General features: G+C 36.2%; 1 protein-coding gene and 4 pseudogenes across 4 annotated transcripts; 3 read left to right on the top strand and 2 right to left on the bottom strand.

The window, feature by feature from the left end:
• The first annotated feature begins 226 nt into the window (after positions 1 to 226).
• On the top strand, positions 227 to 1014 carry LOC130940527 (uncharacterized; annotated as a pseudogene).
• A 1222-nt stretch (positions 1015 to 2236) lies between these two features.
• Positions 2237 to 6978, top strand: LOC130939553 (putative pentatricopeptide repeat-containing protein At5g65820; annotated as a pseudogene).
• A 129-nt stretch (positions 6979 to 7107) lies between these two features.
• LOC130939552 (putative pentatricopeptide repeat-containing protein At5g65820) lies at positions 7108 to 9629 on the top strand (annotated as a pseudogene).
• A 3-nt stretch (positions 9630 to 9632) lies between these two features.
• LOC130939551 (putative pentatricopeptide repeat-containing protein At5g65820) lies at positions 9633 to 13984 on the bottom strand (annotated as a pseudogene).
• A 2003-nt stretch (positions 13985 to 15987) lies between these two features.
• On the bottom strand, positions 15988 to 22436 carry LOC130939151 (putative pentatricopeptide repeat-containing protein At5g65820). 4 transcript variants are annotated; one of them, XM_057867251.1, is made up of 6 exons: positions 22199 to 22436; positions 20133 to 20267; positions 17779 to 19961; positions 16762 to 16862; positions 16288 to 16359; positions 15988 to 16207 (listed from the first exon to the last, which is right to left on the bottom strand). In XM_057867251.1, exon 3 carries the CDS (start codon positions 19922 to 19924, stop codon positions 17945 to 17947), a length of 1980 nt encoding a protein of 659 aa, XP_057723234.1. In that variant the 5' UTR covers positions 19925 to 19961; positions 20133 to 20267; positions 22199 to 22436; the 3' UTR covers positions 15988 to 16207; positions 16288 to 16359; positions 16762 to 16862; positions 17779 to 17944. The 4 variants fall into 4 exon arrangements, with proteins under 4 accessions (XP_057723234.1, XP_057723231.1, XP_057723233.1 ...); XM_057867248.1 differs by having other exon boundaries at positions 17779 to 20267; XM_057867250.1 differs by having other exon boundaries at positions 17779 to 20281; positions 22199 to 22410.
• Positions 22437 to 27072: the final 4636 nt, after the last annotated feature.

Genomic DNA, 27072 nt, shown 5'->3' with positions numbered 1-27072 from the left:
TGTTAGGCAGAGCTGGGACAAGCTTACCATATTCCAAGAAAATAATGCATGCTTCACATTCTTTCTACACATGATTAAGATTGGTGAAATGTATTATCTCTTAAGTTGGTCTATGGAATCAAATTATGAATAATTGAATAGAACCTATATAAGGAGACGTGTCAAAGGGCTTAGACTACAGAAAACAAACACCATTGAGTTTCCTCCAAAAGAAAGGAAAAGAACAATGGCAAGCAAATTGCATGTTCGATCAAACAGTTTGCCAAATGGATCTCATCCATGCTCCTCAAGAGTGCAAGAGCAGTTGAACAACCTCAGGAACTTTGAAGCAACCTGCACATCTGAGTCGGTTGCCAAAGGCTTGTCCTTGTTGGAAGATATATACTTCTCAATGTCGGTTCAACCCAGAAGGCCATTTCTGATCATCAAAGTGAGAAATGCTTCCAAGAGATCTTGGATGTGTGTGGCATCGCAAGGGACACTGTCATGCAGATCAAGGAGAATGTACAATCCCTTCATTCATCTCTTAGAAGAAGAAAGGGAGACTCATGCATTGAAAAGAGCATAGCCGAATGCAATTCCTCCTCAAAGAAGATGAGGAAGAATGTCAACAAGTTGATCACATCTTTGAAGCACCTACAAAGCAAATATGGAATCTTAAATCAGCATCAAGATCTTAGCATTCTAAGCGAAGTGATAGCAATGAACATGTGTGTCTTCCAATGTCTGCTATCATTCTTGGGTGGTCCTTCAAAGTCAAAGGCAAGCAAATGGATGAACAAGTTGATGCAAAAGGAAGAAGTGAACTCAGAGAGTGGCAATGAATTGCAATTGGTGGATGCAGCTTTGAACACCCTCTTAAATGAAGGTGCTAAAGGCTCCCAGATTCAAGCTTCCAATGAACAATTAGAGGCTTTGGAGATTGCTATTGAAAGCATTGAGAGTGGATTGGAGAACTTATTTAGGCGCATGATTAAGACTAGAACATCCCTTTTGAACAAATTATCCCAATAGAATACACACTATCTTCAGAATACCAATTTTGATCTACCATATGTGTATATATATATATATATATATATATATGTGTGTGTGTGTGTGTGTGTGTGTGTACAAATACAATCAAATCAAATGCATACAAAAGTTTATACTCTCAAATTTGTGCCTTTCTTGTTTACTCATTGTTTTATTTATCTAAATAGCAAATACTATATGAATATGCTCCTGCCTAGTGAACAAAACAATTAATATCCAGTTATTAGATTTGACTTTAAGGCTTCAAGTAAAAAAAATTAAAAAAAAATCAAATTTCCCAAATTTATTAACCTGCTAACTTGAAATACAAACTAAATCTATAGCAGCTTTTACTGTTCATATTTTTATCAAGATTAGTCACAAAACTCTTCTTTTATTTGCTAATAAACAGAAGAAACTTGATTGAATTTGAAAATATTGAAACAAATTAAGAGCATGCACTCTTGAATCAACATCAAGATCTTAGCATTCCAGGAAAGTGATAGTGATGATTGATGAACATGTCTGCCTTCCAAGAAAGAGAGATCATTTTGTGAAAAATGTTAACGCTTTTATTTAATCACATATTCAAAATTTTAAAATCCTTAAGGTAGTAGATAATTGAGTTAAATACTTTTAATTCTATAATAATAAATTATTAGAAAGAAATTATGATAATAAGGGATACATGACTTAAGAACTACTCCAGTGCTGCTAATCTGCACATCATTATGTTCTCTTAATCTTAACAAACTTATCTGTCATATATATTATTACCATTCTCCATATCACAATCCAGATCCCAGCATCTAAAAAATTTGTAATTTAATCCAATTTTGCAGAGCGACAACCCCCTCATATTGAGACAATCTCTGAAGCAGCATCAACTATATATTATTTGGAATCAAAGAGGGTAATGTACTAATGTGGAACAAGTTGAGGCACATTAGGTGGTGTCATTTAATAAACTTTGAAACCATGTAACTTTCAATAATGTTATTGTTATTGTTAGGCAGAGATGTGACAAGCTTAACATATTCCAATAAAGTATATGCATGATCCACATGCTTTCTGGTTATAAGATAGGTGAGTTGTAATGTTTCTTGTGTTAGGCTATGGAATCAAATCATGAATAATTGAATAGCCCCTATATAAAGAGTTTCAATGGACTTGGACTGCAGAACACAAGCATTGAACTCACTCCAAAAAAAGAGTAGTGACAATGGCAAGCAAGTTGCATGTTCGATCAAACAGTTTGCCAAATGGATCTCATCCATGCTCCTCCAGAGTAAGAGATCAATTGAACAACCTCAAGGCTTTCGAAGCAACTTGGACGTCTGAGTCAATTGTCACTAGCTTGTCTTTTTTGGAAGATGTATACTCTTGTTTGGATGATCTTGTCAATGTTGCATCAACCCAAAAGGTCATCTCTCAACAACAAGGTGACAAATGCATTGAAGAAATCTTGGATGGATCCATGAAGGTCTTGGATATATGTGGCATCACAAGGGACACAGCTATGCAGATCAAGGAGAATGTGCAATTCCTTCATTCAGCTCTTAGAAGGAGAAAGGTTGATTCAACCATCGAAACAAGCATAGCTGAATTGCAATTGGTGGATGCAACTTTGAATATCCTTTAAAAGAAGGTGCTAATGGTTCCAACATGAAAGTAGGACATGAGCAATTAGAGGCTTTGGAGATTGCAATTGAAGGCATTGAGATTAGAGTAGAAAGCTTATTTAGGAGCATGATTAAGACTAGGACATCCTTTTTGAACATATTATTCCAATAGAGACTATGTTCAACATAAAGCAATTCTGTACATATGTATATAACAAACACAATGCAATACTTATACAATCAAATCAAATTCACAGAAAAGTTTATACTTTCATTACAATTGCAGAGTATAGCCAGTTGTATAGTGGATTAATTGCTTGTATTAATTTTATCTTCAAAAACAAAAGTATTAACTTTTCACTCCATCTTTTGTTCTAAATTATTTGCACCAACCAATATTATAGACATAATAAATATAGTGCATGAAGTTTTCTTTTGTATTTTTTGTTATTTACTTTTGTTATTTGAACATAATCTAATTAAAGAGAAAGCATGTTCACTTGTCCCTCATGCATCAATCAACTTGTTCATGTTCATTGCTATGACTTTCCTTAGAATATTAAGATCTTGATGTTCAAAATATGCTTGTTTTGATACTTGAATCTCCTTGATCCTTCTAAGAGCAGCTCAAATGTCATAATGAATGTGATATCATGTGCATGATTCTCTTCATATTCATGAAATTTCTACCAAACATTACTGGCTTTTGTTTTCTCTTCTATTTCTCTATATTACATATTAAACGAACTCATTATAATTTCTTTTCATATGCAATTTTTTTCTTTCGGTTTCTAAATTTTAGGGTATTAAATATATAAGTAGTTTTTCAAAAATAATACGTATGTATCAAATATCAACCACTAAATTAGTACAAAATACATATTAAAAATATAAAACACATATCATGCATATTTTTTGTGAGCATAGTTGATATTTTTATTTTATTTACAAAAATATTATGTGCACACTAAAAATCAGTGATCATGTATATATATATATATATATATATATTGTATTTTTATATTTATATTAATAATTAATTTAATGACTTTTTTTATGTACACCAAGCATCATTGTTTTTGTTTATTCTAATTTTCTTTTATTTTGATTTCTTATGAAATCTGTTGACAAAAAACTAATCCGTCTAATTTTTTATAGAGGCCCAATTTTTTAATCGGGCCAAATTCTATCTATTTATAGTTCTGTGGAAAGCAGAGATCAAAGCCTGATCATGAAGCAGGCCTAGGCCTACCAAAAGAATTTAAATTATTTCTTTTTGATACTTTATAAAATAGAAATCTACATATAAACTATGCCCATAAAATCCGGTCCAATAAAAATATAATAATAATAAGTTGAAGACGACCCATCACAAAAAATATAGAAGACGACCATAGTCTCTTAACAAAAATACAAGGAGCATAATCATGCACAAAAATTCATTAGAAAAAAAAAGTAAGAGAAGATAATAGTATAAATGTATAATACCCTTCATTTCCCGGCTAATTTTTTTAGTAATAGCTTGGAGGACAAGAGGTGTGTGTTATACATAATTATGGAGAGTAGGTGTGTTTTTTATGAATATAGAGACAATTTTTTTTTTAAATTAGAAACTAGTCAAACTACAAATTGAAATTTTAGATTTAGGTGGTGTTAAAAAACTGAGAGTCAAATTTTGGATGAAACTAGAAAATTGAGGGTCAGTTTTGGGTAAAATAACAAAAAAAATTTAGAAAACCCAAATTGGAGGTCCGATTTGCAAGTTTAAAAAATTTTTCAGTATTAAAATACAAATCTAATCTTCAGATTTGTAAATTTAAAAAATAAAAAATAAAAACTATAAATCTAATCCTCAAATTTATAGTATTTATACAAAATAAAAATATACTAAGATTTCACATTATTAAAAAACACCGTAAAATCCAATAACTGAGTGGTACACTAAAGTTTTTTCCATATCCAAAAAAATTAGTCAATAAATCTATCCAAAATTTTTCTTATGTCCTTTTCTTATACGGTAGTAACCCAATAAACACTCATTAACAGATTAGTATTTGCAGCGACGAGACATAGGATGTTTAGAACCTCACGGATGAGCTCCGATTCCAGCTGAACACACTGACGGCGACTCCCACAAAATTAGGTCTTGCTCTTCATTCACTCCTTTCTTGGCAACTCCATTGTCTTTCCTCAATGTATGCTTCTATTTCCGATTCCAATTTGTGATTAACAAGAGTTGAGTGCTTTGCTTTATTTCATTGCCAAATTCTTGACGCCCCTCTCCAATGCTACTTTGTTGTTGTTCCTAGTCTCACCCTCGTTCCTCTCAAATCGAATCATCTGGTGGTAACGGAGTACCAAACCAGGGTTGAATGAGTCTCACTGTCTCCGGCACTCAAGATAATGCAGAGATTTTTGAGAAAAACATTGTTTTTCTTTAAAAAGTTAATTTTTTTCAAATTTCCTTGACATATTCATTAATAGTTATTAGACATGAAAATACACTATCCCAGCTATTTTCTACTAGTTTCGAGGTGTGTTCACCACATTCACTACCATTCAATCATAAGTCCTCCGAATTTGATAATAGTAGCAGTTGCATCAGCAATGCCACATCAAAAGACCATTTTGGCCTTATTTGCCTTCAATATAGTCCAGAAAAGGATGTAAATGATGAAAACTACGATGAGTTTGCCTCTGATGTGGAAAGAGTTTATAAAATATTGAGAAAATACTATTCTAGAGTTCCCAAATTGGAGCTTGCTTTGAAATAATCTGGAATTGTTGTGAGGCCTGGATTAATTGAGTGCATCTTGAATAGATGCGGCGATGCCAGAAATTTGGCGTATAGATCCTATGCATGAGTTCTAAGCAGTCAGATTATCAACACAGTCAAGAAGTTTACAAAGCTATGATTAATGTTTTGGGCAAAATGCAGCAATTTGGAGCTATTTGGGTACTAATTGATGAAATGAGGCAAGAGAATCCTATATTAATTTATCCACAGATGTTTGTTATTCTAAAGAGGAAGTTTGCTTCTGCAAGGATGGTTCAGAAGGCCATTAAAGTATTAGATGAAAAGCCCAATTAAAGATGTGAGCTTGATGAATATGTTTTCGGGTGTTTGTTGGATGCATTGTGCAAGAATGGTAGCATTAAGGAAGCTGTTTCGCTTTTTGAGGACATGAGATATCGATTTCCTACAACTATCAAACATTTCACTTCCTTGTTTTACGGTTGGTGTAGAGAAGGAAAACTTATGGAAGCAAAATATGTGTTGGTGCAGATGAAGGATGCAAGCATTGAACCGGATATCGTTGTTTATAACAATTTGCTTAGTGGTTATGCTCTAGCTGCGAAAATGAGGGATGCTTATGATCTTTTGAAGGAGATGAGAAGGATAGGTTGTGGACCAAATGCAACCTTGTACAGAATTTTGATCTAGTCACTATGCATACATAAAAAATTGGAGGAGAAAATGCAGTTATTTGTTGAGATTAATAGAAATGGTGGATGCCATAATCTATACAACATTGATTAGTGGGTTTTGCAAGTGAAAAAGGTTGAAAGAGGTTATGAGCTTTTGGATCGGATTATACAACAAGGCCTTGTGCCAAATCAGCTGACTTATCATTATCTCATGTTGGCCCATAAAAAGAAGGAAGAACTGGAGGAGTATATGGAACTCGTGAATGAGATGCACAAGATTTGTTGCACTCCAGACCTTAACATCTATAATACGGTTATTAGGTTGGCTTGCAGGTTGGGAGAGATCAAGGAAGGTGTTCGGCTTTGGAATGAAATGGAAGCAAGTGGGATTAGTCTAGGCATTAACACCTTTGTCATGATGATTAATGGCTTTCTTAATCAAGCTTGTCAGATTGAAGCTTGTGAACATTTCAAGGAAATGGTTGACAAAGGGATTTTTACTACCCCTCAGTATGGTACTTTGAAGGAGTTGATGAATTCCCTTTTAAAAGCTCAAAAGCTTGAACTGACTAAAGATACTTGAAATTGTATCACATCTACCAAAGGGTGTAAGTTGAATATGGATGCATGAACAATATGGATTCATGCACTCTTTTCAAATGAACATGTGAAGAAAGCTTGTTCCTTCTGCATAGACATGTTGGATCAGGGGTTAATGCCACAGATATTTTGCAGTAGAGATCGCTGAAAAGGTGAGGAAAATGGTTGCTGATCAAAAGATCAATTTCAAGATGTACAAGTGGAGAGGAGAGAAGGACTTGAAAGAAAAGCAAAGGAGAAAAAGGATGGGAAGAAGAGGAGGGCTAGGCAACGCCATTTGGGTGGAAGTCGTCAGAAATCTAACACAATATAAATTTCACTAGTGAAGCTTGACATACATTCTAGAGGTTTTCCAAACGAGACTCTTCATTTTGGACCCGATTTTGGTGAAGCAATTTAATTGGATGAAATTTAATGATGTTATTTTGGTTTGATTCAAGACATGATCGAAGACATAGGAGAAGTTGCTTCGTTCTTTGAGGTATCAATTTCTATGTTTTGCTTAATGCCTTAATGGGTAGATATTGAGGCAAGGAGTGTTAAATTTGACAAAGGTTTATGAATGCAATTGAATGCTTTATATTAAGCTTATTATTACTTTTTTTTAGTGTGAAAAATGGCTTGTATTGTAGCATCGTCAGTATTGTATTACAGATTATTTGTTGAAATTTTTTAATATATGTTGCTTTTTTTTATTACTTCTCTAACAGAGGATATGACCATCCACTTCACCATATCACTACTGCCACTACTGCCACCCTATACACAGGAGTGTATTGTCCCGCCCCCAGAATTTTGAAAAAGACCATAAAATTCAGTAACTGTGTTACACCAAAATTTTTCCCATATCCAAAAAAACTAGCCAATAAATCCATCTAAGATTTTTCGTATGTCCGTTTTTCTATACGGTAGTAACCCAATAGGCACCCGTTAATAGATTAGTATTTGCAACGGCGGGACATCGGATGCTGAGAACCTTGCGGATGAGATCTGATTCCAACTGAACACACTGACGGCGACTCCCACAAAATTAGGTCTTGCTCTTCATTCACTCCTTTCTTGGCATCTCCATTGCCTTTCCTCAAGGTATGCTTCAATTTCAGATTCCAGTTTATGATTAACAAGAGTTGGGTGCTTTGCTTTATTCCATTGGCAAATTTTTGACGCCTCTCTCCAATGCTACTTTGTCGTTGTTCCTAATCTCACCCTCATTCCTCTCAAATCGAATCATCTGGCAGCGGCGGAGTACCAAATCAGGGTTGAGTGAGCCTCACTGTCTATGGCATTCAAGAAAATGCAAAGATTTTCGAGAAAAAACATTGCTTTTCTTCAAAAAAGTTAATTTTTTCCAATTTCCCTTGACAAATTCATTAACAGTCATTGGACATGAAAATACACTATCCCAATTGTTTTCAACTAGTTGTGAGGCGTGTTCACCACCAATCATAAGTCCTCAAAATTTGATAATAGTAGCAGCTGCATCAATAGTGCCGCATCAAAAAAAGCATTTTGGCCTTATTATCCTTCAATTAGTCCAGAAAAGGATGTAAATGACCAAAGCTACGATGAGTTTGCCTCTGATGTGGAAAAAGTTTATAGAATATAGAGAAAATACCATTATAGGCTTCCCAAATTGGAGCTTGCTTTGAAAGAATATGGAATTGTTATGAGGTCTGGATTAACTGAGCATATCATGTATCGATGCGGCGATGCTGGGAATTTGGCATATAGATTCTAGGCATGACCTTCTAAGCAGTCTGATTATAAACACAGTCAAGAAGTTTACAAAGTTATGATTAAGGTTCTGGGCAAAATGCAGCAATTTGGAGCTGTTTGGGCACTAATTGATGAAATCAGGCAAGAGAATCCTATGTTAATTTCTCCAAAGAAGTTTGTTATTCTTATGAGAAAGTTTGCTTCTACAAGGATGGTTCAGAAGTCCATTGAAGTATTAGATGAAATGCCCAATTACAGATGTGAGCTTGATGAATATGTTTTCGGGTGTTTGTTGGATGCATTGTGCAAGGATGGTAGCATTAAGGAAGCTGCTTCGCTTTTTGAGGACATGAGATATCGATTTCTTCCCACCATCAAAGATTTCACTTCCTTGTTGTACGGTTGGTGTAGAGAAGGAAAACTTATGGAAGCAAAACATGTGTTGGTGCAGATGAAGGATGCAGGCATTGAGTCGGATATCGTTGTTTATAACAACTTGCTTAGTGGTTATGCTCTACCTGCGAAAATGGGGTTGCTTATGATCTTTTGAAGTAGATGAGAAGGATAGGTTGTGGACCAAATGCAATCTTGTACAGAATTTTGATCTAGTCACTATGGAAACATGAAAAATTGGAGGAGGAAATTCGGTTATTTGTTGAGATTCAGAGAAATGGCTGTAATGTGGATGCCATAATCTATACAACATTGATTAGTGGGTTTTGCAACTGAAAAAGGTTATGAACTTTTGGATCGGATGATACAACAAGGCCTTGGTGCCAAATCAACTGACTTATCATCATCTCATGTTGTCCCATAAAAAGAAGGAAGAACTGGAGGAGTATATCGAACTCGTGAATGAGATTCACAAGATTGGTTGCACTCCAGACCTTAACATCTATAATACGGTTATTAGGTTGGCTTGCAAGTTGGGAGAGATCGAGAAAGGTGTTCGGCTTTGGAATGAAATGGAAGCAAGTGGGATTAGTCTAGGCATTAACACCTTTCTCATGATGATTAATGGCTTTCTTAATCAAGCTTGTCAGATTGAAGCTTGTGAACATTTCAAGGAGATGGTTGACAAAGGGATTTTTACTACCCCTCGTACATTGAATGAGTTGATGAATTCCCTTCTTAAGAGCTCAAAAGCTTCAACTGACTAACGATACTTGAAATTGTATCACATCTATCAAAGGGTGCAAGCTGAATATAGGTGCATGGACAATATGGATTCATGCACTCTTTTCAAAGGGGCATGTCTATGCAGAAGGAACAAGCTTCCTTCACATGCCCATTTGAAAAGAGTGCATGAATCCATATTGTCTATGCACCCACATTCAGCTCACACCCTTTGGTAGATGTGATACAATTCCAAGTATCTTTAGCCAGTTCAAACTTTTGAGCTCTTAAAAGAGAATTCAACTCCTTCAATGTACCATACTGAGGGCTAATAAAAAGCCCTCTGCCAACCATCTTCTTGAAATGTTCACAAGCTTCAATCTGAAAACCTTGCTCAAGAAAGCCATTAATCATTATGACAAAGCTGTCAATGCCTGGACTAAGCCCACTTGCTTCCATTTCATTCCAAAGTCGAACACCCTCCTTGATCTCTCCCAACTTGCAAGCCAACCTAATAACTGTATTGTAGATATTAAGATCAGGAGTGGAACCAATCTTGTGCATCTCATTCACCAGTTTCATACACTCCTCCAGTTCTTCCTTCTTTTCATGGGCCAACAAGAGATGATGATAAGTCAGTTGATTTGGCACAAGGCCTTGTTGTATCATCCGATCCAAAAGCTTATAACCTCTTTCAACCTTTCCCCACTGGCAAAACCCACTAATCCCCACTGGCAAAACCCACTAATCAATGTTGTATAGGCTATAGCATCCACAGCACAACCATTTCTCTGCATCTCAACAAATAACCGCATTCCCTCCTCCAATTTTTCATGTTTGCATAGTGATTGGATTAAAATTGTGTACAAGGTTGCATTCGGTCCACAACCTATCCTTCTCATCTTCAAAAGATCATAAGCATCCCCCATTTTCGCAGCTAGAGCATAACCACTAAGCAACGATATCCTTAATGCTACCATTCTTGCACAATGCATCCAACAAATACTCGAAAAATTCATCAGGCTCACATCTGTAGTTGGGCATTTCATCTGATACTTCAATAGCCTTCTGAACCATCTTTGCAGAAGCAAACTTTCTCATTAGAATAACAAACATCTGTGGAGAAATTAACATAGGATTCTCTTGCCTCATTTCATCAATTAGTGCCCAAACAGTTCCAAATTGCCGCATTTTACCCAAAACCTTAATAATAGCTTTGTAAACTTTTGACTGTGTTGATAATCGGACTGCTTAGAAGCCCATGCATAGAATCTATACGCCAAATTCCCGGCATCGCCGCATCGATTCAAGATGCGCTCATTTAATCTAGGCCTCACAACAATTCCAGATTCTTTCAAAGCAAGCTCCAATTTGGGAACCCTAGAATGGTATTTTCTCAATATTCTATAAACTTTTTCCACATCAGAGGCAAACTCATCGTAGCTTTGGTCATTTACATCCTTTTCTAGACTACATTGAAGGCGAATAAGGCCAAAATGATTTTTTGACGCGGCACTGCTGATGCAGCTGCTACTATTATCAAATTCTGAGGACTTATGATTGAGTGGTGGTGAACACTCCTCAAAACTAGTAGAAAACAGCTGGGATAGTGTATTTTCATGTCCAATGACTGTTAATAAATTTGTCAAGGGAAGTTGGAAAAAATTAACTTTTTTAAAGAAAAGCAATGTTTTTCTCGAAAATCTCTGCATTTTTTTGAATGCCGGAGACAGTGAGGCTCACTCAACCCTGGATTGGTACTCCACCGCCGCCAGATGATTCGATTTGAGAGGAACGAGGGTGAGATTAGGAACAACGACAAAGTAGCATTGAAGAAAGGCGTCAAGAATTTGGCAGTGGAATAAAGCAAAGCACCCAACTCTTGTTAATCACAAACTGGAATCTGAAATTGAGGCATACCTTGAGGAAAGGCAATGGAGTTGCCAAGAAAGGAGTGAATGAAGAGAAAGACCTAATTTTGTCGGAGTGTTCAGCTGGAACCGAGCTCATCCGTGAGGTTCTCAGCATTCCATGTCTTGCCGCTGCAAATACTAATCTGTTAACGCGTGCCTATTGGGTTACTACCGTATAAAAAAATGGACATAAGAAAAATTTTGGATAGATTTATTGGCTAGTTTTTTTGGATATGGAAAAAACTTTGGTGTAACGCTCACTTACTAGATTTTATGGTGTTTTTCAAAATTTTGGGGGCGGGACAATACGCCCGTGTATTGGTCAGAATTTTGAAAACACCATAAAATCCAATAACTGAATTTTACACCAAAGTTTTACCAATATCTAAGAAAATAAACAATATGAGTAATATTCCACCCTTGGCCATTTGCAGTGGCGTCCCCAAAATATAGTTGTCGTAATTGACCCGGTTGATCAAAATGGTCGGACTACTGGGTCACTGATTTCAACCGATTGATCCGGTCTTATTTAAAGAAAAATATAAAATAATCAAAAATTGAAATGCATGTCTTCACTAACATTTGAACAACTATCAAATCTCAAATTCTAAAAATAACTAATACAAAAATAGACATAAAATTAGTCAACACTACTACAATAGTGTCTTATTTGACACAATAAAAATAACAATCCATAAACTATGTCCAAGGAGTAATTTCAAAGTCTAGGTATATCTTCATCTGATGTTCTCGAGATGATGGTGTTTCTGATGAAGCCATCTTAAAATCCCATAAAAGAAAAAAAATTCAATCAACTAAGTAACTAATAGCAAAAGAAACCAGCATCATTACAGCAACAACAATCAACAAAATTCATAATCAGCAAAACCAATTCATAAACCAATTCAACAATTAACAAAACCACTACATATTCAACATAGTTACCAAAACCGAATCGGCAATCAACCTGGTCACATGACCGGGTCACCGGGTCACTTGTTCAACCGGTGGGTCACTAATTCACCTGGTTGTCCCGGTCATAATTTTAAAAAATATAAATTATATAAATAAAATTAAAATTACGTATTAAAACTTAAAATGCAAGTCTGAACAAACATAAGAATAATAATAATAATCAAATATTAATTTTTAGATATAACTAATGATGTAAAAAGAGATAATAAACTAGTTTCTAGTACAAAATACTTTCTCCATTTAAATAAACAAGAGCAAGCAAAAGATAACACAATCGATAAATCAAGTCCAAGTGATCTTAAAGATTAAAATCGACATCTATATCTTCATAGGATAAATTTGGAGCTTGATCAACATTTTTCTCATTTTGATTTACATCTATATCTTCCATAAGAAACACTGCATTATGCATATCATCAGAAAAAAGAAAGAAGAGTTTGAAGAGAGAGGTACAAGAAACTAGTGAATTGAATTAACTTCATCTTATTCTTCCATCAATGAATCAATTCTACACACCTCTTAGAGGGATGCAAGAGCTTCATTTATAACAGAGTTGGAAAAGAGAAAGATCAGATATCAGAAATAACTAACTGTACCAAACTGATTTTGTTATTGACCAACACTCTTATCTCTTATCCTTTAACTTACAGCAACAAAAGATTTAGCATTTTTTAAGCAACACAACAACAAGGTTCATTAACAAATTCAACTCAACTCAGTTATCTAGCAACAAATTCTACTTCCTACTTCCAGCAACAACATTTATGATATGTTGAGCATCAAATTCAACTTACAGCTAACAATAAATTCTCCTTCTAGAGTTCTAGCAACAAATTCATCTATGATAACTATGATAACAATGAGGCAGCAACAAAAACTTAAACTATGATAACTTTCAGGCAGCAAAAAGAACAAGAAAATTGAGACAGAAGGAACAGGGGAAACTCATCAACAAATTCAAGGTTCATGATAATCAGTAACAAATTTCAGCAACACAATCAACACTTTCAGCAACAAATTATTTTGGCAACAAAATCAAAGTGCAGTGATGCAGCAACAAAATTGAAACACAAGGAACAGGGGAACTCACCAAATCGGGTTGCACGAAGGAAGCTGACAGCGAACGAGAAGCTAATGGCGAGGGAGAAGCTGACGGCAAGGCTCGAAGCAAGAAGACGAAAACGAAGACCAGCCCACCGGGATCTGTTGCTCTGCTACCGGCGACGAAGAGCGCAGGGAAGGGAAAGGTCGAGACCCGGTGCGAGACAGAGACAGTGAGAAGCAAGAAGACGACCACCACCACCACCCAAGGGATCAGATCCGGTTCCGTCTGCTTCTGCCGACGGCGAAGCGAGGGCAGGGGCACAGGACCGCGACGACGATCGAGGTGAGGGGACGAGGTGAGAGACTAAGAGAGCGACGAGGTAAGGCCGTGAGAGACTGAGAGTGACGACTGTCGAGGAGTGGGGAGAGACGAGAGAGTGACGAGGTGAGGGTGAGGGTGAGGGGGAGAGGCGGAGAGAGCACAGAGACTGGCTGGGTTAGGGGGGTTCCACTGTTACTCTCAGAGTCAGAGTCTTAGATTTGGCATTTGGGCATTAGGGTTTCATCCAAAGGGAAAGGGGAGGGAGCGTCTGAAACGACACCGTTTCAGGGATTAGAAAAAAAACCGACCCCAACCGAATTAAATTAACCGGCCGGTTCAGTTTTTATGAAAACCCGTCGAGTCAAACCGGGTTCGACCGAATCTGTTGCATACCCGGTTCTACGAGTGGCTCGATCCGACCAGGTGACTGGGTGATTGGGTTTTCGATCGAATCGGCTGGGTCTAATAACTATGATATTCAACAATTAAACCATATTCATAATCAGCAAAATCTTGCATATTCATATTCATAAACCAATTCAGAAATCAATTGAACATTTCAATTCAACCACTGCCATATTTTTTTCTAATCAGCTCATAAACCAATTAACAATAAAATTCAAAGCAATAACATCAATGAATCAACCTGGAAAAAATTAAATGCTCACCTGTTGTTGCAGAGGCAGAAGGTAGACGACGAGAAGCAGTTCAGACAACAACAACCACGGAATAGAGTAGAGGGAGGGACGGAGGCGCAGTGTGCGAGACGCAAGCACTCACCAGGAAGCACAGCTGCAGGAAGAGAGGCAAGACGTGAGCAGTGGAGTACACCAAGCGTTCAGTGCTGTGATGGCGGACAACGACGACACGCTGCACAGCAGCGAAGGCGCGGCGAGACGCGAGAGTCCGAGCACACAGTATAGACGGAGGAGAGGGGTGAGATGCAACTTGCGAGCACACGATTCGGAGAATCCAGCAAGAGGCGCGCGACGGTGGCGAGTATCCGGTGGCAGTGAACTAATGTGAGCTGCTAGTACTGTGCCTCCGTGTGTGGTGTGCCGTTTCCGAAAGTGAGAGGGAGAGGAGAGTTGGGAGATGGGATGCGTTCAGAACTAGCCTAGGATTTTTTACAAACGACGTGTGGTTTTGAATTTTGGGGTTGGAGTGGTTTTAAAAAATTTAGGAAGCAATCCTCTCACCTATCGGTTCATCGGTTTTTGCGAAATCTAACAGAGTCAAACTAATTCTCAATTTCTCACCGGATTTGTTCTTTATGCAATTCAATGTTCAGACCGGACCAGCCTAAAAGTCGGGTCGCCAATTTTCTAGTCCGATCACTCAGGTTAGTCCATTTTTTTCAACTACTCCCCTATTCATTCTAAAATATCATGATGGTCCGCTTCCGTTAAAATAATTAGATTAATAAATTTCTACCATTATTTTTTCAAAAACGATTACATATAGATGTGTCAGATTATGTGCAATGTAATGTGTTAATTATTAGTGCCACATCGTCATGTCCATCTCCGTTATCTCAATTGCATGAGGCTGTAAGAGCCTTTATCTTCGTCACTTATTGTCAAATTCTAAAGAAGGACTCAAGCGTCAAGAATTACACTAATTGCTCATAAACATCCAAAGAGAAAGAAAATGAGACAGATAGACATTGAGTTAGAGAAGAGAGAGATCTTTCTAAGAATTTATTAGTCCATATTTTTTAAAATTGGCTCTGTGACATTCACATGATATTTAGACCTAGCACGTCAAGATATTATGGATTACAAGGGCCTTTTATACTAATTTATCAAATTATTAAGGACTGGTTAGAGTTTTTTGAATTATAAAAAAATGTTTTGTCCTTTAAACAAATAGATAAAGAATAAAAAAATATTTATTCTAATAATAGAAAACAATAATATCTTTCTATTTGAATATTATATTATTTTTCTATAAATTCATATAATAGGCTTGCCAATTCATCGCACTTGTCATGTAGGTGCATTTTATAATTTTTTTAAATATTAATTAAATAAAGTTAATCAAGTATTGTGCTAAGTATGGCTATTTTTTTTCTTAAATTATAGTAATGTTTCTTTTTGAAAAATTATTGTGCCAAGTTTGTTAACAGATTATCTATTCATACATATAAATGAAGGCATTGATAACCCAGGTGGTGGTCGAAGCAAAGATTGCTGTTGTAACTGAGGAAGCCCATTTGGAGCACCATAATATCCCTGCCAATACATTGGTGGCATAGCTAGTCCACCACCATTTGCATTTGGGGCATTTGGAGAAGCTCTCCATGATCCTATGTTCCCTCCAGGTTGATATAAAGGTAATGGTCCTTGATAATTTGATCCACGGAGTCCTAGCTGTGTGTTTTGAGAACTAAAATCTGTCAAAGATCCAGTTACTGGAGGTATATTTGTAGATGTGGTGGTGACTGGGCGAGGATACTGAGACTACAAGGCAATTTCACATGTTAGTATGTGATTTTAAATCGATGCGTTGCGTATTCAAAAAGTTGCTTATCAACCTGAATAATAGCTGGATCAGCATTTATTGGTGGAGTAGGCTGGACAGGTGGAGAAGATTTAACCTGTAAATCCTGCAAAAAGTATTATAGGATGTTTCAGCCAATCTGGTTTAAATAAATCATTCAGAGTCCACATGCAGTAACATAAAGCAGATGTTGTGTAATAACAACATCGGAATATTCAATAAAATGACATAAGAAAATCCGGATGGGCTTCCTCCCTACTTCAATGTATACAAGATGTGATTTGCTGACAATTACTAGAAATAAACCTCTACATAAAATTGGGGATGAAGATAAATGCTAGATTATTTGCATCAATTACCCATTATTCCAATTCTTGTAGTATTAATTAGTCCTAGAGATAAAAATATCACATAATAACATGCAGTTCTTTCAAAAGAAAATTAACACAATAGACAACACCACATCAGCTATTCAATAAGGTAATAGTATTTGATCTGTATATGATACCTTGATGTCAGTCCCACGGAATAGTATATAGTCGTACACCTTGTCACTTGGAGGAATCTGTGGACCATCTTTTTTCCTTCCTTCAGTTCCAAAAGATCGCACTGCACCACAAAACCCAAAGACTAAAGAATCAGTACACCAAAGCCGCTTTGACGGTAAGACACCTATGAAGAAACCTTTGTCATTGTTTAATTACGTAAACAGAAATAATAGACTTCAACATTGAAAATGACATCCAATTTTATGCATTCGCAAGTTCATGACATCAACTAACACGCTCTTCATGTTCTTCATGAGCCAGATACATGTTATAATCAGCAAAACAAATTAATGTCTACTGCTGCCCTGACCATATGATGGGAATTTCAGAGGCTTTTACCATGACCAACACATAACTAAAGACTCACAAGTCACAATCATAATATTAAGTGGGGCACCAAACAAAAACACAAACCAAATGTCCAAAAGCCAAAGCATCGTCCAGTGAGAATGAAAATCGTAAGTCATAAAGAAAGCAAGACAACTTAGAAAACCAAAAAGCCAGATAGATTATCAAAAAGCCTTCAAACCACTGAAAACAATCTGAGATGTGGTAAAAACCTTTCAATTTCATTGTATAAATAGAAAAATGAAACCTCAATGGTAACACAAAGTGGAAACCTTTTGAAAATTAGTTAGTGCTTACACCTTTTAAAGAAAAGAACCCTAAACAATCAGAAGTACAGAGCAATTTCTTCCCTCCAGAACAGATAATCATTTACAAAGGAGCATCACTAACCCTTTTATCGTTAGTAGCCATAATATAATCAATGATCAAACATACAATCACACTATAAACACTTACACATCAAAATTGCACGAAACAGCAAGAGAAGCACAATAATTCATAAAATTAAAACATAGACAAGTCACCACAAAGCTTGTCATTCATAAACCCTTGTCCAATTTAAAATGCAAACCACTCCTTGCCTCAATATCTATCCATTAAGGCATTAAGTAAAACATAGAAATTGATACCTCAAAGAACGAAGCAGCTTCTCCTATGTCTTCGATCATGCCTTGAATCAAACCAAATAACATCATTAATTTTCATCCAATTGAATTGCTTCACCAAATTCTGGTCCAAAATGAGTGTCTCGTTTGGGGAACCTCTAGGATGTATGTCAAGCTTCACTAGTGAAATTTATAATGTGTTAGATTTCTGACGGCTTCCACCCCAATGGCGTTGCCTATCCCTCCTCTTCCTCCCATCCTTTTTCTCCTTCGCTTTTTCTTTCAAGTCCCTCTCTCCTCTCCGCTTGTACATCTTGAAACTGATCTTCTGATCAGCAGCCATTTTCCTCACCTTTTCAGTGATCTCTACTGCAAATTGTCTGTTATATAGTTTTCGCAGACCACGCATTAGCTTGGCAAAAGTATCCGGCTGTGGCATTAACCCCTGATCCAACATGTCTATGCAGAAGGAACAAGCTTCCTTCACATGCCCCTTTGAAAAGAGTGCATGAATCCAAATTGTCCATGCACCCACATTCAGCTCACAACCTTTGGTAGATGTGATACAATTCCAAGTATCTTTAGCCAGTTCAAGCTTTTGAGTTCTTAAAAGGGAATTCATCAACTCCTTCAATGTACCATACTGAGGGCTAGTAAAAAGCCCTCTGCCAACCATCTCCTTGAAATGTTCACAAGCTTCAATCTGAAAACCTTGCTCAAGAAAGCCATTAATCATTATGACAAAGCTGTCAATGCCTGGACTAAACCCACTTGCTTCCATTTCATTCCAAAGCCGAACACCCTCTTTGATCTCTCCCAACTTGCAAGCCAACCTAATAACTGTATTGTAGATATTAAGGTCAGGAGTGGAACCAATCTTGTGTATCTCATTCACCAGTTCCATACACTCCTCCAGTTCTTCCTTCTTTTCATGGGCCAACAAGAGATGATGATAAGTCAGTTGATTTGGCACAAGGCCTTGTTGTATCATCCGATCCAAAAGCTCATAACCTCTTTCAACCTTTCCCCACTGGCAAAACCCACTAATCAATGTTGTATAGGCTATAGCATCCACAGCACAGCCATTTCTCTGCATCTCAACAAATAACCGCATTCCCTCCTCCAATTTTTCATGTTTGCATAGTGATTGGATCAAAATTGTGTACGAGGTTGCATTCGGTCCACAACCTATCCTTCTCATCTCCTTCAAAAGATCATAAGCATCCCCCATTTTCGCAGCTAGAACATAACCACTAAGCAAATTGTTATAAACAACGATATCTGGTTCAATGCCTGCATCCTTCATCTGCACCAACACATGTTTTGCTTCCATAAGTTTCCCTTCTCTACACCAACCGTACAACAAGGAAGTGAAATGTTTGATGGTTGGAGGAAATCGATATCTCATGTCCTCAAAAAGCGAAGCGGCTTCCTTAATGCTACCATTCTTGCACAATGCATCCAACAAACACTCGAAAACATATTCATCAGGCTCACATCTGTAGTTGGGCATTTCATCTAATACTTCAATAGCCTTCTGAACCATCTTTGCAGAAGCAAACTTCCTCATCAGAATAACAAACATCTGTGGAGAAATTAACATAGGATTCTCTTGCCTCATTTCATCAATTAGTGCCCAAACAGCTCCAAATTGCCGCATTTTGCCCAAAACCTTAATCATAGCTTTGTAAACTTCTTGACTGTGTTGATAATCGGACTGCTTAGAAGCCCATGCATAGAATCTATACGCCAAATTCCCGGCATCGCCGCATCGATTCAAGATGCGCTCAGTTAATCCAGGCCTCACAACAATTCCAGATTCTTTTAAAGTAAGCTCCAATTTGGGAACCCTAGAATGGTATTTTCTCAATATTCTATAAACTTTTTCCACATCAGAGGCAAACTCATCGTAGCTTTGGTCATTTACATCCTTTTCTGGACTACATTGAAGGCGAATAAGGCCAAAATGATTTTTTGACGCGGCACTGCTGATATTATCAAATTCTGAGGACTTATGATTGAGTGGTGGTGAACACTCCTCAAAACTAGTAGAAAACAGCTGGGATAGTGTATTTTCATGTCCAATGACTGTTAATGAATTTGTCAAGGGAAGTTGGGAAAAATTAACTTTTTTGAAGAAAAGCAATGTTTTTCTCGAAAATCTCTGCATTTTTTTGAATGCCGGAGACAGTGAGGCTCACTCAACCCTGGTTTGGTACTCCACCGCCGCCAGATGATTAGATTTGGGAGGAATGAGGGTGAGATTAGGAACAACGACAAAGTAGCATTGAAGAAGGGCGTCAAGAATTTGGCAGTGGAATAAAGCAAAGCACCCAACTCTTGTTAATCACAAACTGGAATCTGAAATTGAGGCATACCTTGAGGAAAGGCAATGGAGTTGCCAAGAAAGGAGTGAATGAAGAGAAAGACCTAATTTTGTGGGAGTCGCCATCAGTGTGTTCAGCTGGAACCAGAGCTCATCCATGAGGTTCTCAGCATCCCATGTCTTGCCGCTGCAAATACAAATCTGTTAACGCGTGCCTATTGGGTTACTACCGTATAAAAAATGGACATAAGAAAAACTTTGGATATATTTATTGGCAAGTTTTTTTGGATATGGAAAAAACTTTGGTGTAACGCTCAGTTACTAGATTTTATGGTGATTTTCAAAATTCTGGGGGCGGGACAATACGCCCGTGTATTGGTCAGAATTTTGAAAACACCATAAAATCCAATAACTGAATTGTACACCAAAGTTTTACCAATATCTAAGAAAATAAACAATATGAGTAATATTCCACCCCTGGCCATTTGCAGTGGCATCCCCAAAATATAGTTGTCGTAATTGACCCGGTTGATCAAAACGGTCGGACTACTGGGTCACTGGTTTCAACCGATTGATCCGGTCTTATTTAAAGAAAAACATAAAATAATCAAAAATTGAAATGCATGTCTTCACTAACATTTGAACAACAATCAAATCTCAAATTCTAAAAATAATTAATACAAAAATAGACATAAAATTAGTCAACACTACTACAATAGTGTCTTATTTGACACAATAAAAATAACAATCCATAAACTATGTCCAAGGAGTAAGTTCAAAGTCTAGGTATATCTTCATCTGATGTTCTTGGGATGATGGTGTTTCTGATGAAGCCATCTTAAAATCCCATAAAAGAAAAAAAATTCAATCAACTAAGTAACTAATAGCAAAAGAAGCCAGCATCATTACAGCAACAACAATTAACAAATTCATAATCAGCAAAACCAATTCATAAACCAATTCAACAATTAACAAAACCACTACATATTCAACATAGTTACCAGAACCGAACCGGCAATCAACCCGGTCACTTGACCGGGTCACCGGGTCACTTGTTCAACCAGTGGATCACTAATTCACCTGGTTGACCCGGTCATAATTTTAAAAAATATAAATTATATAAATAAAATTAAAATTACGTATTAAAACTTAAAATGCAAGTCTGAACAAACATAATAATAATAATAATCAAATATTAATTTTTAGACATAACTTATGATGTAAAAAGAGATAATAAACTAGTTTCTAGTACAAAATACTTTCTCCATTTAAATAAACAAGAGCAAGTAAAAGATAACACAATTGATAAATCAAGTCCAAGTGATCTTAAAGATTAAAATCGACATCTATATCTTCATAGGATAAATTTGGAGCTTGATCAACATTTTCCTCATTTTGATTTACATCTATATCTTCCATAAGAAACACTGCATTATGCATATCATCAGAAAAAAGAAAGAAGAGTTTGAAGAGAGAGGTACAAGAAACTAGTGAATTGAATTAACTTCATCTTATTCTTCCATCAATGAATCAATTCTACACACCTCTTAGAGGGATGCAAGAGCTTCATTTATAACAGAGTTGGAAAAGAGAAAGATCAGATATCAGAAATAACTAACTGTACCAAACTGATTTTGTTATTGACCAACACTCTTATCTCTTATCCCTTAACTTACAGCAACAAAAGATTTAGCATTTTTTAAGCAACATAACAACAAGGTTCATTAACAAATTCAACTCAACTCAGTTATCCAGCAACAAATTCTACTTCCTACTTCCAGCAACAACATTTATGATATGTTGAGCATCAAATTCAACTTACAGCTAACAACAAATTCTCCTTCTAGAGTTCTAGCAACAAATTCAGCTATGATAACTATGATAACTATGAGGCAGCAACAAAAACTTAAACTATGATAACTTTCAGGCAGCAAAAAGAACAAGAAAATTGAAACAGAAGGAACAGGGGAAACTCATCAACAAAATCAAGGTTCATGATAATCAGTAACAAATTTCAGCATCACAATCAACACTTTCAGCAACAAATTATTTTGGCAACAAAATCAAAGTGCAGTGATGCAGCAACAAAATTGAAACACAAAGAACAGGGGAACTCACCAAATCGGGTTGCACGAAGGAAGCTGACAGCGAACGAGAAGCTAATGGCGGGGGAGAAGCTGACGGCAAGGCTCGAAGCAAGAAGACGACAACGAAGACCAGCCCACCGGGATCTGTTGCCTCTGCTACCAGCGACGAAGAGCGCAGGGAAGGGAGAGGTCGAGACCCGGTGCGAGACAGAGACAGTGAGAAGCATGAAGACGACGACCACCACCACCCAAGGGACCAGATCCGGTTCCGTCTGCTTCTGCTGCCGGCGAAGCGAGGGCAGGGGCACGGGACCGCGACGACGATCGAGGTGAGGGGACGAGGTGAGAGACTGAGAGAGCGACGAGGTGAGGCCGTGAGAGACTGAGAGTGACGACTGTCGAGGTGAGGGGAGAGACGAGAGAGTGACGAGGTGAGGGTGAGGGTGAGGGGGAGAGGCGGAGAGGGCACGGACTCTGGTCTTAGATTTGGCATTTGGGCATTAGGGTTTCATCCAAAGGGAAAGGGGAGGGAGCGTCTGAAACGACACTGTTTCAGGGATTAGAAAAAAAAAACGATCCCAACCGAATTAAATTAACCGGCCGGGGTTGTCAGTTTTTATGAAAATCCATCGAGTCAAACCGGGTTCGGCCGGGTCTGTTGCATATCCGGTTCTACGAGTGGCTCGATCCGACCAAGTGATTGGGTGATCGGGTTATCGATTGAATCGGCTGGGTCTAATAACTATGATATTCAATAATTAAACCATATTCATAATCAGCAAAACCTTGCATATTCATATTCATAAACCAATTCAGAAATCAATTCAATATTTCAATTCAACCACTGCCATATTTTTCTCTAATCAGCTCATAAACCAATTAACAATAAAATTCACAGCAATAACATCAATGAATCAACCTGAAAAAAATTAAATGCTCACCTGTTGTTGCAGAGGCAGAAGGTGGACGACGAGAAGCAGTTCAGACAACAACAACCACGGAATAGAGTAGAAGGAGGGACGGAGGCGCAGCGTGCGAGACGCAAGCACTCACCAGGAAGCACAGCTGCAGGAAGAGAGGCAAGACGCGAGCAATGGAGCACACCAAGCGTTCGGTGCTGTGATGGCGGACAACGACGACACGCTGCACAGCAGCGAAGGCGCAGCGAGACGTGAGAGTCCGAGCACACAGCATAGACGGAGGAAAGGGGTGAGACGCAACTCGCAAGCACACGATTCGGAGAATCCGACGAGAGGCGCGCGACGGCGACGAGCATCCGGTGGCAGTGAACCGATGTGAGCTGCTAGTACTGTGCCTCCATGTGTGGTGTGCTATTTCCGAAAGTGAGAGGGAGAGGAGAGTTGGGAGATGGGATGCGTTCAGAACTAGCCTAGAATTTTTTACAAACGACATGTGGTTTTGAATTTTGGGGTTGGAATGGTTTTCAAAAATTTAGGAAGCGATCCTCTCACCTACCGGTTCATCGGTTTTTACGAAATCTAACAGAGTCAAACTGATTCTCAATTTCTCACCAAATTTGTTCTTTATCCAGTTCAATGTTTAAACCGGACCGGCCTAGAAGTCAGGTCACCAATTTTCTAGTCCGATCACTCAGGTTAGTCCATTTTTTTCAACTACTCCCCTATTCATTCTAAAATATCATGATGGTCCTCTTCCGTTAAATTAATTAGATTTATAAATTTCTACCATTATTTTTTCAAAAACGATTACATATAGATGTGTCAGATTATGTGCAATGTAATGTGTTAATTATTAGTGCCACATCGTCATGTCCATCTCCGTTATCTCAATTGCATGAGGCTGTAAGAGCCTTTATCTTCGTCAGTTATTGTCAAATTCTAAAGGACTCATGCGTCAAGAATTACTCTAATTGCTCATAAACATCCAAAGAGAAAGAAAACGAGACACATAGACATTGAGTTAGAGAAGAGAGAGATCTTTCTAAGAATTTATTAGTCCATATTTTTTAAAAGGTGAAATATATGGTAAAGATGTTGTTTTAAAGATGTGATATGTGGCAAAATCTGAACCACTCATTCTAAAACCACACTTTTAATTTAAAACCATTGCCCTTTTCAAAGAAAAGCGTCACCTTATGGAAAAAACTAGTAAATTAGAAGATTTAAGAGAAGAAATTATTAATCTATCAAAATTAATAGATCAAAAACTAATGATTTTAACTAATGTCAATTGTAATGACACCGAATTCTTAAAATCAATACAAAATGATTTTTCTCAAAATCTTTATTTTACTATAAGTTTTATTGAAGGACTTCAAAAGCCCGAAAAAACTTATATTTCACATGGAGTTTCTAAAAAATGTTATCAGGGAGATAATTATCCCCACCTTCATCATACTTTTAATCCACAATTAAATTCTATAATAGATATGCTTGAAGAAATATTAGTTTCTCTAAAATTTCAGAAAAATAAAGAAAAGGAAGAACCTAATATGATAAATAAAATTGAACAAATACTTGATAAACATTTCCAAAAAGAAATTCCTAAAAAAGAAGAAGTCCAAAATAAAATCGATACAACAAATCTAAAGATTAGACCACCTCTAAAATTATGAATATTGATGAAAAATTAGAAGAAGTTACAATGCTTTTTAAACAATTAAAAATGGCTCAAGAAGATAATCTTATGGAACAAGGTTTTCAGATTAAAGAAGAACCAGATTTTTCTGAAAGAGAAGAATATGTTTTAGACTATTCAAGTGATGAAGAACCAGTACATCCAGTACAGGTAAAGGATGAAGCTGGAACATCTGGGAATAGTAATCAAACCCAATTTAAATGGGAAACAGGTTTTGAAAATTATGCTTTCAAAAAAGGGTTTATAAGCAAAAATTCAAAATATACTAAAATACCATCTAAATATATTCCAAAAATTCAAGAACTAGAAGGGGAAAGAATGCTTGATCTAGATTGCAAAAGGAACGAAAAAGAAATTTTCGAAGATTGGATGAACTCCTTTTTATTAGAAGCTTATACAAACCCAAAATTAAATGAATTATCTGGATTAGATATCTGGAATTTCATAGGTTTCCACACAAAAGGAACTATAAGAAATTATGTTATCAGTAGATAATAAAATAATAGAAGAATTAGATGAAAAGACAACAGCTTATGATAAAATAGCACACATAATGAGAATTTTATATAAAGAATTCTTTGGAAAAAATGTCATAGATCATAGAAATGAAATTTCTGAAAAAGAGTATTTAGAAGCAAAAAATTATTTGGCCAATATTCAGATATTCGATCTTTGTTATATAGAATCCTATATTTGTGAATACAGAATATATTATTATAAACTAAAAGAAGAAGATAAAAAACATTATCTTAGCATGTATATTACAAAACTTCCATATCCTGTTAATGAAATTATTATGGGAAGATTTATAAGAGAAATAAATAATAAAACAATTGAAAATAATTTCGGTGGAGCAACATTTGCTATAAGAGAGGAAATAAAAGAACGCTGTATGCAAGAAGCTACTCAGAAAAGATTTAATAAAATAATTAGAATTTGTTGTCAAGATAACGAAGAAATTCCTCAAAAATATGGTTCTAATAAAAATATTCGGAAATACCATCCTTATAAAAATATCCAAAGAAAAAGAAAATATCATTTTAGAAAAAGAAAATATTATCCAAATTGGAGAAAAAGAGATATTTTAGGGAAAGAAGTATCAATAAAAAACAAAAGAACTATTGCCCAAATAAAAAAGAAAACTGTAAATGTTGGTATTGTCAAGAGGAAGGACATTATGCAAATGAATGTCCAAAAAAGAAGGATAAAAAAGACCTAACTAAACAACTAGAAGTCGCAAAAACTTGTTTTATGGAACCTTTAGAAGAATCTGATGATGAACTAAAATATATTTTTGAATATGTCTCAGAAACAGACTCAGAGACAAACTCAGGAACTGAGTAATAGCGCTACATTTATTACTGTAAAAATTACAGAAAAATTTATTAATGCCTTCATAGACACAGGGGCAACAAAATATTTTGCAAGTTCAAATATAAAACTTAACTGGAAAAAATTAAAAAATCCACTAAGAATTAGAATAGCCGATAAATCTATACACAAAATTAATTTTAAAGCAGAAATGATTGAAGTCTTCATTCAAAATTACAGATTCATCATTCCAGCTATATATAAATTAGAATCTGGAATAGATTTAATTATAGGAAATAATTTCCTTAAACTTTATCACCCTTTTATCCAAGAATTAACATATATAGTTCTAAAAGCCCCATATGATTCCTCTCTAAATCAAAGGGCAAAATTAATAAAAATCCCAACTACTACTATAAACGAAATTCTAAAATTCAAAATATTTTCTATTCTAGAAGAATGTTATTTGAACCTATATTTTCAGATAAAAACTCCAAAAAATGACCTTGAAATTAAAATAGAAGAACTTTTAAATGAAGTTTGTGCTGAAAATCCTTTAGATATTAAAAATACAAACAAAGAATTAATAAGTATTAAGCTAAAAGTTCCTACAAGGGAAATAAATGTTCCAAATAGAATCCCATATTCAGCTCGAGATAAGGAAGAATTTTCATCCGAATGTAAGGATCTTTTGGATAAAGGAATTATAAGACTAAGTAAAAGCCCTCATGCGGCCCCAGCCTTCTATGTTGAAAACAATAACGAAATTAAAAGAGGAAAACGAAGAATGGTTATTAATTATAAAAAAATGAATGAAGCAACCATAGGAGATGCTCATAAGCTCCCAAGAAAGGATTCCATTCTAGAAAAAATCAAAGGAGCAACTTGGTTTTCATCGCTCGATGCAAAATCAGGATATTGGCAACTTCGTTTAGACGAAGAAACAAAGAAATTAACTGCCTTTACTTGTCCAAC

This window comes from Arachis stenosperma, chromosome 7 (genome assembly GCF_014773155.1).
Source record: "Arachis stenosperma cultivar V10309 chromosome 7, arast.V10309.gnm1.PFL2, whole genome shotgun sequence".
NCBI lineage: Eukaryota > Viridiplantae > Streptophyta > Magnoliopsida > Fabales > Fabaceae > Arachis > Arachis stenosperma.
The sequence above is the reverse complement of the archived record's forward strand: the minus strand, read 5'-3'. Positions and strand labels throughout refer to the sequence as shown.